The 15,124-nt window shown below is 44.8% G+C and overlaps 2 protein-coding genes across 5 annotated transcripts; both read left to right on the top strand.

Moving 5' to 3' along the window:
• Nucleotides 1-255: 255 nt before the first annotated feature.
• On the top strand, nucleotides 256-14,931 carry LOC120448146 (dual oxidase). 4 transcript variants are annotated; one of them, XM_039629981.2, is made up of 10 exons: nucleotides 256-323; nucleotides 2,399-2,768; nucleotides 9,613-9,693; nucleotides 9,887-10,236; nucleotides 10,297-10,501; nucleotides 10,560-10,963; nucleotides 11,018-11,295; nucleotides 11,354-14,210; nucleotides 14,272-14,400; nucleotides 14,462-14,931. In XM_039629981.2, exons 2-10 carry the CDS (start codon nucleotides 2,621-2,623, stop codon nucleotides 14,588-14,590), a joined length of 4,581 nt encoding a protein of 1,526 aa, XP_039485915.1. In that variant the 5' UTR covers nucleotides 256-323; nucleotides 2,399-2,620; the 3' UTR covers nucleotides 14,591-14,931. The 4 variants fall into 4 exon arrangements, with proteins under 4 accessions (XP_039485915.1, XP_039485923.1, XP_039485931.1 ...); XM_039629989.2 differs by having other exon boundaries at nucleotides 266-386; XM_039629997.2 differs by lacking the exon at nucleotides 256-323 and having other exon boundaries at nucleotides 2,376-2,768.
• LOC120448173 lies at nucleotides 4,891-6,811 on the top strand. The gene has a single exon (XM_039630016.1). It carries the CDS (start codon nucleotides 4,910-4,912, stop codon nucleotides 6,809-6,811), a length of 1,902 nt encoding a protein of 633 aa, XP_039485950.1. The 5' UTR covers nucleotides 4,891-4,909.
• Nucleotides 14,932-15,124: the final 193 nt, after the last annotated feature.

Here is a 15,124-nt window from a genome sequence, read left to right as displayed (position 1 = left end):
TTTAAAAAAATAAGAATGCATTAATAAAAAATTAACAATAATTTGGCAACTAACTTTAAAACTTCAACACATTTAAAAATTTATATACAATTTTTTCATTTCATTTAAACACGGTAACTTTCGTGCACAATTCGAATCGGAACATTACCCGCCTAATTTCCGGATTCGCACATTTCGGTTTCAGTGCATAACCGGTTCCACTGCGGACCGATTCGAGCTCCAACACGGAGGGTCCCCCGCACAGCTGGGCTCAGTTTCGAACGAACTCTTGGCCGCTGCGGACGTGTGTTGGAGCCCTCGATTGGGAGGCGGATTCGAATCGTGTGTGTGGTGTGGAGTGCTGTGTGTGCTCTGTTTGTGCTGTGTGTGCTGTGTGTGCTGTGCTGGTGAGCGAACAACGCCGCCGACGAGAGTGAATGTGAAACGGCGGAGCGCTGAAACGTGTCGCGCATGCGCCGTCTTCTTCACCGTTATCGTGGCCTCTGTGTGTGCGGCTCTTTGTGGCTGTCGCCAGGCGAAATTGCTCAAATTGTTTGGAAAATAGTGCAAAACCCCGATAAACATTGAACACCCCCACATGCGGAGATGATTGGATACTTTGTGGATAGTTTTCTTTCTTTCTTTTCGTGTGCTGCCCATCTCTTTTGCTCGCCCACAAGCAAACGAATCACCCTCTCTCTCATCTATGTGTGTGTGTGTGTGTGTGCTGGCTGGTGCGCTTGTATTTGTTTTCTTCTTATTTTTGGGTCCCCTTTTGGAGTTCCGAGTCTTCTTTGTCCGTTGCTTCGTCGCCGTCTTGGCTTTGCCTACGTTTTCGTTCATGAATTTAAATTATTTTCGTGTTTAATTATTTTTGCCGATTTGCTGCTGCTTCTTCTTGCACAGCCTCCCATGCAACAAAAGCTGGGTTTTCTCGCAATTTTGGAGACTGCAAAAATATTTGGGAAAATCTACAAGACTAGGGATATGCATGTAAAAGTGGACAAAGGGAGTCTCTAAGAACCAGCAAAGCATGAATAACAACGAGAATTATAAAATACAATTTTTTTGTTGCTACCAAAATATAAGATTTAATAGAAAAGTATTATCTTTGCATTTCCTAAATTAGCCTTCGAAACACGAACAATTTCTTGGCATTTCTGGTTTTTGGATTGCGTCTTAGAAGCCAGTTGATCCATAGGAATTTCGGATTTATTTGATCTCGGCTCGAGCTGCGGACAACAATTTTAGAAAATAGCCGCAGAAATGTTTATTAATTAATGCGAAATGCCCGATGGCGATGGTAAGCTAAGGCTTGTGGCTTCCACCTTTTTGCCGCAATATAATTTTTCGTATTATACCGTAATTTCCAAGTGATTATGGCCATTCAGTCTTCCACGCTTTCTGGACTTTCTCTCTCGCTCACTCTTTGGATCTCTTTTATATATATATATATATATATATAATATATATTTGTATTTGTGTATATATGTATTTTGGCCAGTGGATCGCCCACAACTTGAATCTGGCTTTTACCGCACAAAATGTTTTCTCTGCGCGGCCATTTAATAATAGTTTCCAAACAAACTCCAAATTGCATTGGGCGGAAAAAAGTTAATGTTCAAATGGTAAAAGGGGTAGGGGTAGGGGAAGGGGTGGAGGGGGTGTAGCTTATGACTTTGTTAGCACTAGCACTCTGCAGTTGTTGTAATGTTAATTGTTTGCAGTTGTGCAATGGCATTTTATATGCCTTTTTGCCTTGCCTGGCACATACATATGTACATACATACATATGTATCTATATACGTACTTCTATGCTTTGTATCTTCAGTTTTCGGCTTCATTCCGACCATTGTCGATTATGACTAATGGAATCTGGTAGTCGTTTGTCGGCTGCGGTTTGTAAGGCCGCAGAAGGTCAATTGCTCTGTGGGTAATTCCATTTGGGGCCACCTCTTCGCCCTTTATTTTCATTTATTTGCTTTGCCATTTAGTTGGCCATTCAGCGCACTGCATTCGATAAATGCGATTTTATTCCTTCGCCTGATTCGCCTCACTTTGTGCAATCAAATTAATTGCTCGGCATTAACGAAGCATTTCGCTATTTACTTTTGGCCCTCTGCGGTCAAGTCGATTTTGGGTTGTAAAAAGCAAACTGTGGTTATCAATAGGTTATTAAATGAAATGCAGACTTATACAGTCCTAGATAGTTGTTAATAAACTTCTTAAACATTTAGACAGCCGCAAAACATTTATATGGTAAACATTTATGGTAATTTAGTCGATCGTCAACGTTTTTAACGCGAATTGGAGTGAGTCGGTGTACGAAAAAATATCCAAACAAAGTGTGCGAATCTCCGCATGAATCATAGATTCATGAAAATCTAATCTCAAAGAAATCGATTGTTCTCCGTTGCAGTGCAATAGTGAAAAACCATGGAATCTCAAACGAAATGTTCGATCGCGCCGCTGTGATGAAACTCGAAATAATGCAAAATTAAGCCCATGCCCCCGAAGTCAAACCCGAAACTCAAGTGTTAGTTTACCTAATTAATTTAACAATACAAACGACCGAATATCGTGCAACAAAATAGCGAACAACGAATAGCATACGAAATAAAAGACATTGTTTGCAATCAATATGAGTGTTCCAAGTGCGCCCCATCAGAGGGCAGAAAGCAAAAATCGAGTGCTCCGGCTCCATTTGCCCGGGGCAAACTACGGAGGAGCCCTGCTGCTGCTGCTACTGATTAGTCTCGGTCTGGAGCTGGGCTCGGTGCATTGTTATGGTGAGTACCAACTACACCTACCACTTCCCGATATCGTTATATGGTTATATGGTTATTCAATTCAATTAGGTCCATTTGCATAGACATGGATCGTGGCGTTGGGCGAAGCTTTGTTTAGCCTGGGAATGGATCCTATGCACAGATCATGGATCAGCCCAGTTCGAAAAATGAAATATATGGTTTTTCAGCTCGTAACTCATTTTTATAGAAATTTAGCCAGATGTGCACTGCCATCAGACATCACTGACTTTAAGTGATTCTTACTGCTGACTGAAATGCAATTGCTGCGTGGCGTTTTATGTGCTGGTAACGAAATAACGACTCGGAGGCAAAGGCAAATAAACCCATCATATTTGAACTCCGTAAATACTACCTGGTCCACATTGACGTCATCCCATAGACGCCTTGCATTGGCATCGCCAGACGTGCCAAGATCTCGTGGCTTCAAAATGACCGATTAGATCCCGCCACCAGCAATTTATTATGCATAAAAAGTGTATGTATTATACACACATACACAGTGAGAAATTGTATTGTGTTAGTTAAAAACAGTTAATTGTATTTGACTTCTGATAGAATAGAGTTTCATTCAGCATTTTCGTGTAATAAATCCGCTCAGTATCCGTCTTTGGAAGCTATAGATTCCACGATGTCTGACGATACTGGTCACGTACCACCTGTGGCTGGGGGCTGGGGCCTAGGGGGCGTGGCACTCGACACTCGACACTTGATGCGAGTCAAATGTCAACGCACGATCAACTGGCTTCCTCTTGATTTTGCATTTGTATCTAATTTCTCACCCCGACTTGCATTGTTGTGCCTTTGCTATTTTGCTTATGCATTGATTTACGATCGCCCATCCAATTTAGCATTTTAATTTTGAAATGTTTAGCGTAATCAAATTACTGCCAACACACGTGAAATGTATCCGTATCCCATTGTGTTGGCCAGCCACGCCCCCGCGGTGCGCCCTCTTCCTGGTCGAAAGATCGACGGCTTTTGTGATCTACGATCTCGAATTTGGGATCGCCGATCGCAGCAGGTGGCTTTGGGGAAGTCGAACGATTAATTCGACTCGCCAAATAATTTGTTTCATTTTGTTTTCTTTCCATCGAATTTATTAGCATTCGCGAAGGCCTATTGTTGCTTCAGTCTCGATTGAATTTTTTGATTTGCTATATCGAATTAACAAATATGCCAGGAATGCCAAAAAAAATGATGCTAAGGAGGTTTTGATAGGAAAAAGCTTTTTAATCTTATTTTTGGCATTTTATTCTTCAATTGCTTTACTTTTTACTTTTAGAGAATTTCCATCTACAAACAACGCATTTTTTTGCTAATTAAATTGCTTTAAATTAAGTTAAGCGACTATTATTTATAAATTCCTTTATATGTAGTTCCCCGCTTCGCTCCAAAATCACCTTGCCTATTTAGCACATTTCAAGAACTTATTCTTCAGAATCGCAACCATCAATTAAGAGGTGATCAAAACAACCATTTATTAATATCACTCGTTTGGTATTGATCATCATTTGGACTTTTGAATTGAGCGCTTATTCATACGTATTAGCGAAAATGTCCAATACTAGAGTTTTTAATTAGGCAAATGGTATTTTGATTAACGAAAAAGCTAGTCAACCAACTGAATCATTAACATCGTGTAAGCTGAACTGAACGAACGTATATATTCGGCAAGTGTTTCAATAGAACTTCGATTTAGGAATGACTGCATTCTTTGCGAATCGCAACTCTTAATTAAGCCGCTAGAGATAAAATAAATTCTTTGGCATTCATTAGTACTGAAGTTGAGCGGGGCGAGAACTCGCACGGGAATGTAAAATTAAATTAAGTCATGTGCGCATTTTTATATGCCTTCAAATTTGGCAACCAATTAACAGCTAACAAATAGATGTCACTCTCTACATTCATTATTTTGTTAGTCGCCATAATAAGTCTTAGTTTTGAGTAACGCGTTCGAAGCCGAAAGCGAAAGTTTATCTGTAAAAACTTCATGGACTCTTTTCTTAGAACAAATGTTCTTTCTATTTTAATGATACCACTTTAGAAAGCATGATGCATAGAAATTTGGTATTTTCAAGTAGGCGTTTTAACTTACTGAAAAGTATAAGCTAAAATAACTAATGAAGAGAAAGCGAATTGCTAGTCGATTGTTCAACATTTTACTATTGATGGTTCTGTGCTATCTAATATTTACTTCCCTTTCCGCTCGGAAAAAAGCCATTAGTATAAGCGAAGTGCCCCAGATCTACATCAATGAGGAAGATGATCTCTTTGTCAACACCACGGGATGTCGAATAAGTTCGACGAAGCCACTTTCGCTTTTTGCCCTGCCCTTCATGGAACCCATTGAGCCCATTGTATGTGGAATGGAGCAGCTGATGATTGCCGAGACAATTGGAGACAGGAATTACTTGGTGCGAAACATATCGAAGCTTGGAATGCTCTCGTGGAGGCAAGTCTCCTGCGTTTATCGGCAGTTTGTGAGAGTCGATGACGCACACAACAAGTATATATCCTTGAAGTTTTTCAAGCTAAGCGATGGAACGCGATACCTTGAGGTGGGCACTGGTCTGCAATACATACGCACTTGGTGCTGGGTGGACTTTGGCAGGATCATTTTCCACGACGTTCTCTTTTTCCTGCCACCGCCGCCACCGGCTACGAACAGATCTACAGAACTTCAGAAGCGAAAGCTGTCCGTGATGATCCTGGGAGTCGACTCCATTTCCCACATGCACTACATGCGATACTTTCACCGCGTGGCCGACTTCATTGAGCACCTGCCTCACACCGAATTCTGGGGCTATAATCGCGTTGCCTTGAACACATATCCCAACTTGATGCCTTTGGTAAGTGGACTAAGTGTTTCGGAGATGGAGTCCTCTTGCTACAAGGGCGAATTGAACTTTGACAAATGTAACTTCTTGTGGAATGAGTTCAAGAGGGCGGGATACAGCACCATTTTTGCAGAGGACACGGATACCGCAGGGCTGTTTACCTACAGGAAAAGAGGCTACAAGAAGGAGCCCACCGATATTTACATGCGTCCGCTGATGACTGAGATCGAAGCTCATTCGTTATACCGCACCAAATACGATCTTAAGTGCACAGGTCATCGTCTCTATGGAGAGTATTACTATGAATTCGTGTCGAAGCTGATTCCACACGTGGAACGCCAGTTGTACTTCTCATTTTTGTGGAATATGCACGGCATACACGACATCTTTCAGTACGCCAAGTTCGTGGATAAGGACTACCTGAGTATATTGACCAGGCTACGCGAAAGGGGAGTAATGGAGAACACACTGATCCTGTTTATGGGCGATCACGGCCTGAGATTCGATAGATTCGCACGAACTGCTCCGGGACAACATGAAATGTCGCAGCCGCTCTTGATTGCCATTTATCCCGAATGGTTAAAACGGAGATTTCCCCTCGCCATGTCGAACTTTGAACGGAACGCCAGAAGTCTCATTACCACATTTGATCTGCACAAAACGCTCGAGGATGTGATCCATCTAGATCGGCTCACCGATGCCAATGTGAGAAATAGAACGCTCAATTTGGTGAACGGACGCGGCATCAGTCTGTTTTTACCCATTCCTCAGAGCAGAGATTGTGAAACCGCTGAGATACCGCAACACTACTGCCTCTGCAACAAACTAACCTCGGTATCCACCCACGAAAGTTCCGTGCAAGAGGCTGCCAGTTTCGCGGTGAACAGGATCAATGAGCTCATCAAGCCATATCCGCAGTGTAGGGTTCTAAGCCTGCAGGCAGTTCGCGCCGCCTATCGCGCCAAAGACGACTATCGAGGAAACTACAGGCTGTCGCAGATCATGGTCCGACTGAAAACGACGCCCGGGGACGGAAACTTCGATGCCACCGTTCTTATAACCATGTTAAATAGTGAGAGGAAGGATATGCAGCTGGGTGGTCCTGTGACCAGGACAGATAGATACGCCCATCAGGCCTTCTGCGTTCAAAACTATCGCATTGAAATGTACTGCTATTGCTTATGATCAAATACACTTTGTAAAAATAAATTAGAAATTTATAATAAATGAGTTACTTTTCACAAAATTTTTACTAGTTCACTCCCAGCTTTAACTTTTGGTAGATTATCATTAGTATAATACTCTGCATGTTTTTTTTTTTAAAACTAATTAAGCAATGCCACGTGAAAAAAATCAGCGTCTTTTGTTTAAACGGCAAAAGTCACGCACGAACCGAGATGAAAGTGAATTTTGCGACGTACCGGACTCGTATGAATCAAAAGACTTAGGAAACGAACGCGAAACAGCTGACGAAATTGAAGAGCGACTCACAGAAAGTACAATGCGACAATTGATGGCGCCGACAGAGTTGGGCACAAAAAACCAGTAGTTTTTATATAGTATGTGAATATCTAGTTTTTTTTTTTAGGGGAATCCGTGATGTCGTGCATGTTTTAACAAAAAGAAAAAAAGGAAAACAAATAAAAGCAGCTTATGTGTGGACGTTTTTTCAGAGTGCAGGTGTTGGTTTATGATTCTTTTTTTTTGTACCAACATTCCGTTCGCCGCCAACGCAGAGTGTTTGTGTACATATATATATATATATGTATATATGGCTGATCGGAGTCAGCTGAGGCTTCCTCTCTCTGAGTCTCCTCAGCTGGCTACGTTTTTGGTTAACCGGATCTGATTCTGTTTGCCATCTCAGACCTGGAAATTAATGCTGTTTGTTGCCTTCGCTGTTGCTATCTAGCCATCCATCACTCACTCACTCATTCACTCACTCACTGGCTCTCGAAAATGGTACGAAATATATTCATGACTTGTAAAGGGTGTTTTTTTTAGAGGTATAGAACTTTAAGTTGGCATTACTGTTCAAGATGGCGACCGATTTAACAGCTGTCAAGTGATTTATTCTCAGTTTGGTTTGGCAATTCGTCATGCGTGCTTACAAAATCCAACTCGTGCAAGAATTGAAACCAAACGATCATCAAGCAAGGCGTAGATTCGTCGAATGGGCCCAAAACGAGATTGCTGTTGTTCCCGATTTTTCATAAGCCTCCAAGATCTTGTGATTTAACACCGCTAGACTACTTTTTGTGGGGCTATGTAAAGTCATTGGTCTATGCGGATAAGCCACAAACGCTAAACCATTTGGAAGACAACATTCGCCGTGTTATTGCCGATATACGGCCAAATATTGGAAAAAGTCATTGCAAATTGGACGTCCAGATTGGACTACATCCGAGCCAGCCGTGGCGGTCATATGCCAGAAATCATATTTAAAATGTAATGCCACAAGATTATCTTTCATGTCAATAAAATTCATGTCAATCGAATAATCCATCGTTGTTTTATTGCAATTTAAAGTTCTATACCTCTAAAAAAAACACCCTATAGCTGTAGCTGCCAACGTCAAATATCTGCCATGGTTTGCTCACAATGAAGACGGCAAAATAATACACAAATCCGGCAAAACAAACCATCTTTTTCTGTTCAGCACGGATCTATGGTCGAATTCAAAGGTGATGCCGTAACAGAAGCTGTATTAAAAACAATAGAACAAATAAACTGGTTTAAATGTCTAATATGGGTATACCATCTAAACACTTTTTAGAATGTTGGGCATGTTTTCTTTTTGGGCTGCGGGCATTGGCTTGTTAATTTGAAAACTGGTTTCTCGTAAATCTTCCCCCATTCCCCTCACAATTGTTCGCAAATAAACCATAATTATAACGTTTAGCGTCAGAACAATTACGCCTTGCAGATTTTTATCACTTAAAGGTGTCTTCTGTTTAACAAATATTTATTTTTACAACTCGCGTTCTTTTTTTTCTGTGAATCATGCACAAAGTCGGCATTTTAAAGGTGGAATTATTAATTGGGCTTGGCAAAGTAAAAAGATGCGAATAATTGGGGTTTGTTTGTTGTGTTTGCGGAATTAAATAGTATACATTAACTACGTCCCTCTAGTGTGTAAGCTAAACCCTATTCGGACCCAAATTTATTCATTTAATGTAATTATCCTAATTGCCGAACACAAATGGGAATTCTTTACAAATGTCCGGGTGTGGCAATTAGTCGAATTCGATTAAAATTCATGCGATATTGTGTTGTAATTAGTTTTTATGATGACAAGTTGAATGTATGTAGATAATTTCTCAAAATTGCCTAGCAACTTGTTAGAACCATTAGATTGTTGAAATCTAGGCAAATTGGCGCCATTCCTCAAGTCCAGCCATTTGTGCCATTGGGTGCGATTCAATCTCCGCCATCTAAACCTCAAGTCAATCAATTTTCCAGTCAATTAAAACCAAACTAAGTCAACCAAAAACAGTGTCTAATATCACAATCTACAATTTATCGGATCACTTTGACTTTGCTGAAAACCGGCTGCTGTCCGCAGACAACTTTATGCGTAAATTATTTATCTAATATGAAGTGAACATTTAAGGCATTTTCCAAACCAAACTAGCTCAAATTAATGCGTCACTTACGCACATAAAACTGAATCGAATTACGCAAATAAATGCTAAATAATTAGAAAAGTCGTAACACCTTGGTTCTAGTACTGAAAACTGCAAATTGTAGTGAATAGGATATGTGGGTTAAGGTTTTGTTAAGATTTTGGAAGCCAAACATTACATGCGCTTAGTTGAAATATCTGTTTTCTGATTGCAAGTTAATAAAATTATGACCTCAGCTATGGGTTAAATAGGTAATAAAAGAGCACGACTGTTCTACGCTTCCCACACGTAAATAGATTAAGTGTAATTGCTTTACGCCAGTAAACTTTAATATGTGTCACCTGTGTTCCTATCTTTCAGAGAAAATGTATAGTCAGACCGAGAAACAGCGCTACGATGGCTGGTACAATAACCTGGCCCATCCCGACTGGGGATCCGTGGGTAAGTGGACAGACTGGAATTACCGCCATTCCGTTGACAACTTTCGAAAAAGGGTGTATGGAGCCGATTAGGCCTGTAACTAGAATCAGTTACTTGTGCGATTGACTTTGATTTGCATATCGATCGGATTGCAATTACCATATTGGCCAGCTGTGTGAAGGCTAACCCTTGCCCGCTGTCCATTGTATTCCAGATAGCCACCTGGTGCGAAAGGCGCCGCCCTCCTATTCGGATGGCGTTTACGCAATGGCAGGTGCCAACCGACCCTCGACCCGCCGGCTTAGTCGGCTGTTTATGCGGGGAAAGGACGGCCTGGGGTCAAAGTTCAACCGTACTGCGCTGCTAGCCTTCTTTGGCCAACTGGTGGCCAACGAGATTGTGATGGCCTCGGAGTCCGGCTGCCCCATCGAGATGCACCGCATCGAGATCGAAAAGTGCGACGAGATGTACGATCGGGAGTGCCGCGGCGACAAGTACATACCCTTCCATCGGGCGGCCTACGATCGCGATACCGGACAGAGTCCGAATGCGCCGAGGGAGCAGGTGGGTTACGGGTTACCATCGGATGGGTCTGAACGCCACTACTGAAATCATACTCCGCAGATAAATCAAATGACTGCTTGGATTGATGGCAGTTTCATTTACAGCACCTCCGAGGCCTGGCTCAATGCCATGCGCTCCTTCCACAATGGCACCCTGCTCACCGAGAAGGACGGGAAGCTTCCGGTGCGGAACACCATGCGGGTGCCGCTCTTCAACAATCCGGTGCCGAGTGTCATGAAGATGCTCAGTCCGGAGCGGCTGTTTCGTAAGTCCTAAACGCTTTGTCAGCTATCAGTTGTCAAACTGATGTCACTTGTTTGCAGTTCTTGGCGATCCTCGCACCAATCAGAATCCCGCGATCCTCTCCTTCGCCATTCTCTTCCTGCGCTGGCACAACACCCTGGCCCAGCGGATCAAGCGGGTGCATCCGGATTGGAGTGACGAGGACATCTATCAGCGGGCACGCCACACGGTGATTGCCAGTCTGCAGAATGTGATAGTCTACGAGTACCTGCCCGCCTTCCTGGGCACCTCGCTGCCACCGTACGAGGGCTACAGACAGGACATACATCCTGGCATTGGCCACATCTTCCAGGCGGCTGCCTTTCGCTTTGGCCACACGATGATACCGCCCGGAATTTACAGGCGGGATGGTCAGTGCAACTTTAAGGAAACACCCATGGGTTACCCGGCCGTCCGACTCTGCTCCACTTGGTGGGACTCCAGCGTGAGTTTTGGTTTTCTGCATTAGGAATTATTTACTTACTTACCTAATTTTCAGGGATTCTTTGCCGATACCAGCGTGGAGGAGGTACTGATGGGCCTGGCCTCGCAAATATCCGAACGTGAGGATCCGGTGCTCTGCTCAGATGTGCGGGACAAACTGTTCGGACCCATGGAATTCACACGACGAGATCTGGGTGCCCTCAACATAATGCGAGGACGGGACAATGGTCTGCCGGATTACAACACCGCGAGGGAGTCTTATGGACTGAAAAGGCACAAAACCTGGACGGACATCAATCCTCCGTTGTTCGAAACGCAGCCAGAGCTCTTGGAGTGAGTAGAAATCGGTTTGATAGCAAATTATTTATTTGATAAATTATTTATTTATCAGCATGCTGAAGGAGGCGTACGATAACCAGCTGGATGATGTGGATGTCTATGTGGGTGGTATGCTGGAATCCTACGGTCAGCCGGGCGAGTTCTTCACGGCCGTAATCAAGGAGCAGTTCCAGCGACTGCGAGATGCCGATCGATTTTGGTTCGAGAACGAGCGCAACGGCATATTCACACCCGAGGAGATCGCAGAGCTGCGCAAGATCACCCTGTGGGACATCATAGTGAACAGCACGGATGTGAAGGAGGATGAGATCCAAAAGGATGTGTTCATGTGGCACACTGGGGATCCCTGTCCGCAGCCAATGCAGCTGAATGCCACCGAACTGGAGCCCTGCACTTACTTGGAGGGCTACGACTACTTCTCCGGCTCGGAGCTGATGTTCATCTACGTGTGCGTCTTCCTTGGATTTGTGCCCATCTTGTGCGCCGGAGCCGGTTACTGTGTGGTCAAGCTGCAGAACAGCAAGCGCCGTCGACTGAAGATCCGCCAGGAGGCACTAAGGGCACCACAGCACAAGGGATCCGTGGACAAGATGCTGGCCAGGGAGTGGCTGCACGCCAACCACAAGAGACTGGTCACCGTTAAATTCGGCCCAGAGGCGGCCATCTACACGGTGGACAGGAAGGGCGAGAAGCTGCGCACCTTCAGTCTGAAGCACATCGATGTGGTCAGTGTGGAGGAGTCGGCCACGAATCACATCAAGAAGAAGCCCTACATCCTGCTGCGTGTGCCCAGCGATCATGATCTGGTGCTAGAGCTAGAATCATACGGAGCACGCAGGAAGTTTGTCAAGAAGCTGGAGGATTTCCTGCTGCTCCACAAGAAGGAGATGACTTTGATGGAGGTCAATAGGGACATTATGTTGGCGCGGGCGGAGACACGGGAGCGGCGCCAAAAGCGATTGGAGTACTTCTTCCGCGAGGCTTACGCCCTGACCTTTGGCCTGAGACCCGGAGAACGACGAAGGCGTTCAGATGCCTCCAGTGATGGCGAGGTGATGACCGTGATGCGAACCAGTCTGTCCACGGCGGAATTCGCCGCCGCCTTGGGCATGAAGCCCAACGATATGTTTGTGCGCAAGATGTTCAACATTGTGGACAAGGATCAGGATGGCAGGATCAGCTTCCAGGAGTTCCTGGAGACCGTAGTTCTCTTCTCCCGTGGCAAAACGGACGACAAGCTTCGCATAATCTTCGATATGTGTGATAATGATAGGAATGGAGTCATCGACAAGGGCGAGCTAAGCGAAATGATGCGATCGCTGGTGGAGATTGCAAGGACGACGAGTCTGGGTGACGACCAGGTCACGGAGCTAATCGACGGCATGTTCCAGGACGTGGGGCTCGAGCACAAGAACCACCTGACCTACCAGGACTTCAAGCTGATGATGAAGGAGTACAAGGGTGACTTTGTGGCCATCGGGCTGGACTGCAAGGGTGCCAAGCAGAACTTCCTGGACACCTCGACGAACGTGGCCCGGATGACTTCATTCAACATCGAGCCGATGCAGGACAAGCCACGCCACTGGTTGCTGGCCAAGTGGGATGCCTACATCACGTTCCTCGAGGAGAACCGGCAGAACATCTTCTACCTGTTCCTCTTCTATGTGGTCACCATAGTTCTGTTCGTTGAGCGCTTCATCCACTACTCGTTCATGGCGGAGCACACCGATCTGCGGCACATCATGGGCGTGGGCATTGCCATTACCAGGGGATCCGCCGCATCGCTGTCCTTCTGCTACTCCCTGCTGCTGCTGACCATGTCCCGCAATCTGATCACCAAGCTAAAGGAGTTCCCCATACAGCAGTACATACCCCTGGACTCGCACATCCAGTTCCACAAGATTGCCGCCTGCACGGCACTCTTCTTTTCCGTGCTGCACACGGTGGGCCACATCGTGAACTTCTATCACGTGTCCACCCAATCGCACGAGAACCTGCGCTGCCTGACCCGCGAGGTGCACTTCGCCTCCGACTACAAGCCGGATATCACCTTCTGGCTCTTCCAGACGGTCACCGGCACCACGGGCGTCATGCTGTTCATCATCATGTGCATCATCTTCGTGTTCGCCCATCCCACGATCCGGAAGAAGGCCTACAACTTCTTCTGGAACATGCACACCCTGTACATTGGACTGTATCTTCTGAGTCTGATCCACGGATTGGCTCGACTGACCGGACCACCACGCTTCTGGATGTTCTTCCTCGGTCCCGGCATCGTGTACACGCTGGACAAGATCGTCTCGCTGCGCACCAAGTACATGGCTCTGGACGTGATTGACACGGATCTGCTGCCCTCCGACGTGATCAAGATCAAGTTCTATCGACCACCGAATCTAAAGTACCTCTCCGGCCAATGGGTGAGGTTGTCCTGCACCGCCTTCCGGCCGCACGAGATGCACAGCTTCACGCTGACCTCGGCGCCGCACGAGAACTACCTCAGCTGCCACATCAAGGCGCAGGGTCCGTGGACGTGGAAGCTGCGCAACTACTTCGATCCCTGCAACAACAATCCGGAGGACCAGCCCAAGATCCGCATCGAGGGACCCTTCGGTGGTGGCAACCAGGACTGGTACAAGTTCGAGGTGGCCGTGATGGTGGGTGGCGGCATTGGGGTCACGCCGTACGCCTCCATTCTCAACGATCTGGTCTTCGGCACCAGTACCAATCGATACTCGGGCGTGGCCTGCAAGAAGGTGTACTTCCTGTGGATCTGCCCATCGCACAAGCACTTTGAGTGGTTCATCGACGTGCTGCGCGATGTGGAGAAGAAGGATGTGACCAACGTGCTGGAGATACACATATTCATCACGCAGTTCTTCCACAAGTTCGATCTGCGCACCACAATGCTGGTATGTGCTTACAAACGATAGTGATGGAAATATTTACTTAATTAGTTATTCCTGCTTTCAGTACATCTGTGAGAACCACTTCCAGCGACTGTCGAAGACCTCGATATTCACGGGTCTCAAGGCGGTGAACCACTTTGGTCGACCAGATATGTCCAGCTTCTTGAAGTTCGTTCAGAAGAAGCACTCATACGTGAGTACTTGGACTTGTGCTTCTTTCTAAAGCAAATCACATTGATAACATTTCATTGCAGGTCTCCAAGATAGGAGTCTTCTCCTGCGGTCCTCGTCCGCTGACCAAGAGCGTGATGTCTGCCTGTGATGAAGTGAACAAGACGCGCAAGTTGCCCTATTTCATTCACCACTTTGAGAACTTTGGATAAATCAGCTCTATTGGCTATATCGAATCTTTCACCTGCCAGCTTCCCTGTATTTCCCCCTCAACGAAAGCGAATTCTATCCGTAAGATTCATTCATTAGTTCTAGCGAATTCGGCTGCTCAAACATACAACTTAAAACTTCCTTAATCGTAGGCTAATCGTACAATCATAATTTAGTCAAGTTTTGCTTAGTGCGTTAAGAAAATGTATTCCATTGTAAACAAAATCACTGCAATCATAGCAAGAACAACAAAAAGGCCTCTACTTATATATGTGTATGTATGTATATGTGTATTTATTGAAAATATGATTTGTTATCAGTTTTTGTAAACCGTTCACATTATTTATTAAAAATTCTACAATTATCTATATACGTAAAAGAGAAACTGTGTTTTTTTGGGGGGTTGAAAGCGGTAATAAAGTAAAAAAGCATACAAAATATGAGTGTTTCTTATATAATTTCACATATCTTAAATAAATATATTTTAAATTTTGTATATATTGGCGCCATCAAGCAGTTGAAAGCAGTAGTAGTTG

The sequence above is a fragment of the Drosophila santomea genome, chromosome 2L, assembly GCF_016746245.2.
Source record: "Drosophila santomea strain STO CAGO 1482 chromosome 2L, Prin_Dsan_1.1, whole genome shotgun sequence".
Lineage (NCBI taxonomy): Eukaryota > Metazoa > Arthropoda > Insecta > Diptera > Drosophilidae > Drosophila > Drosophila santomea.
The sequence above is the reverse complement of the archived record's forward strand: the minus strand, read 5'-3'. Positions and strand labels throughout refer to the sequence as shown.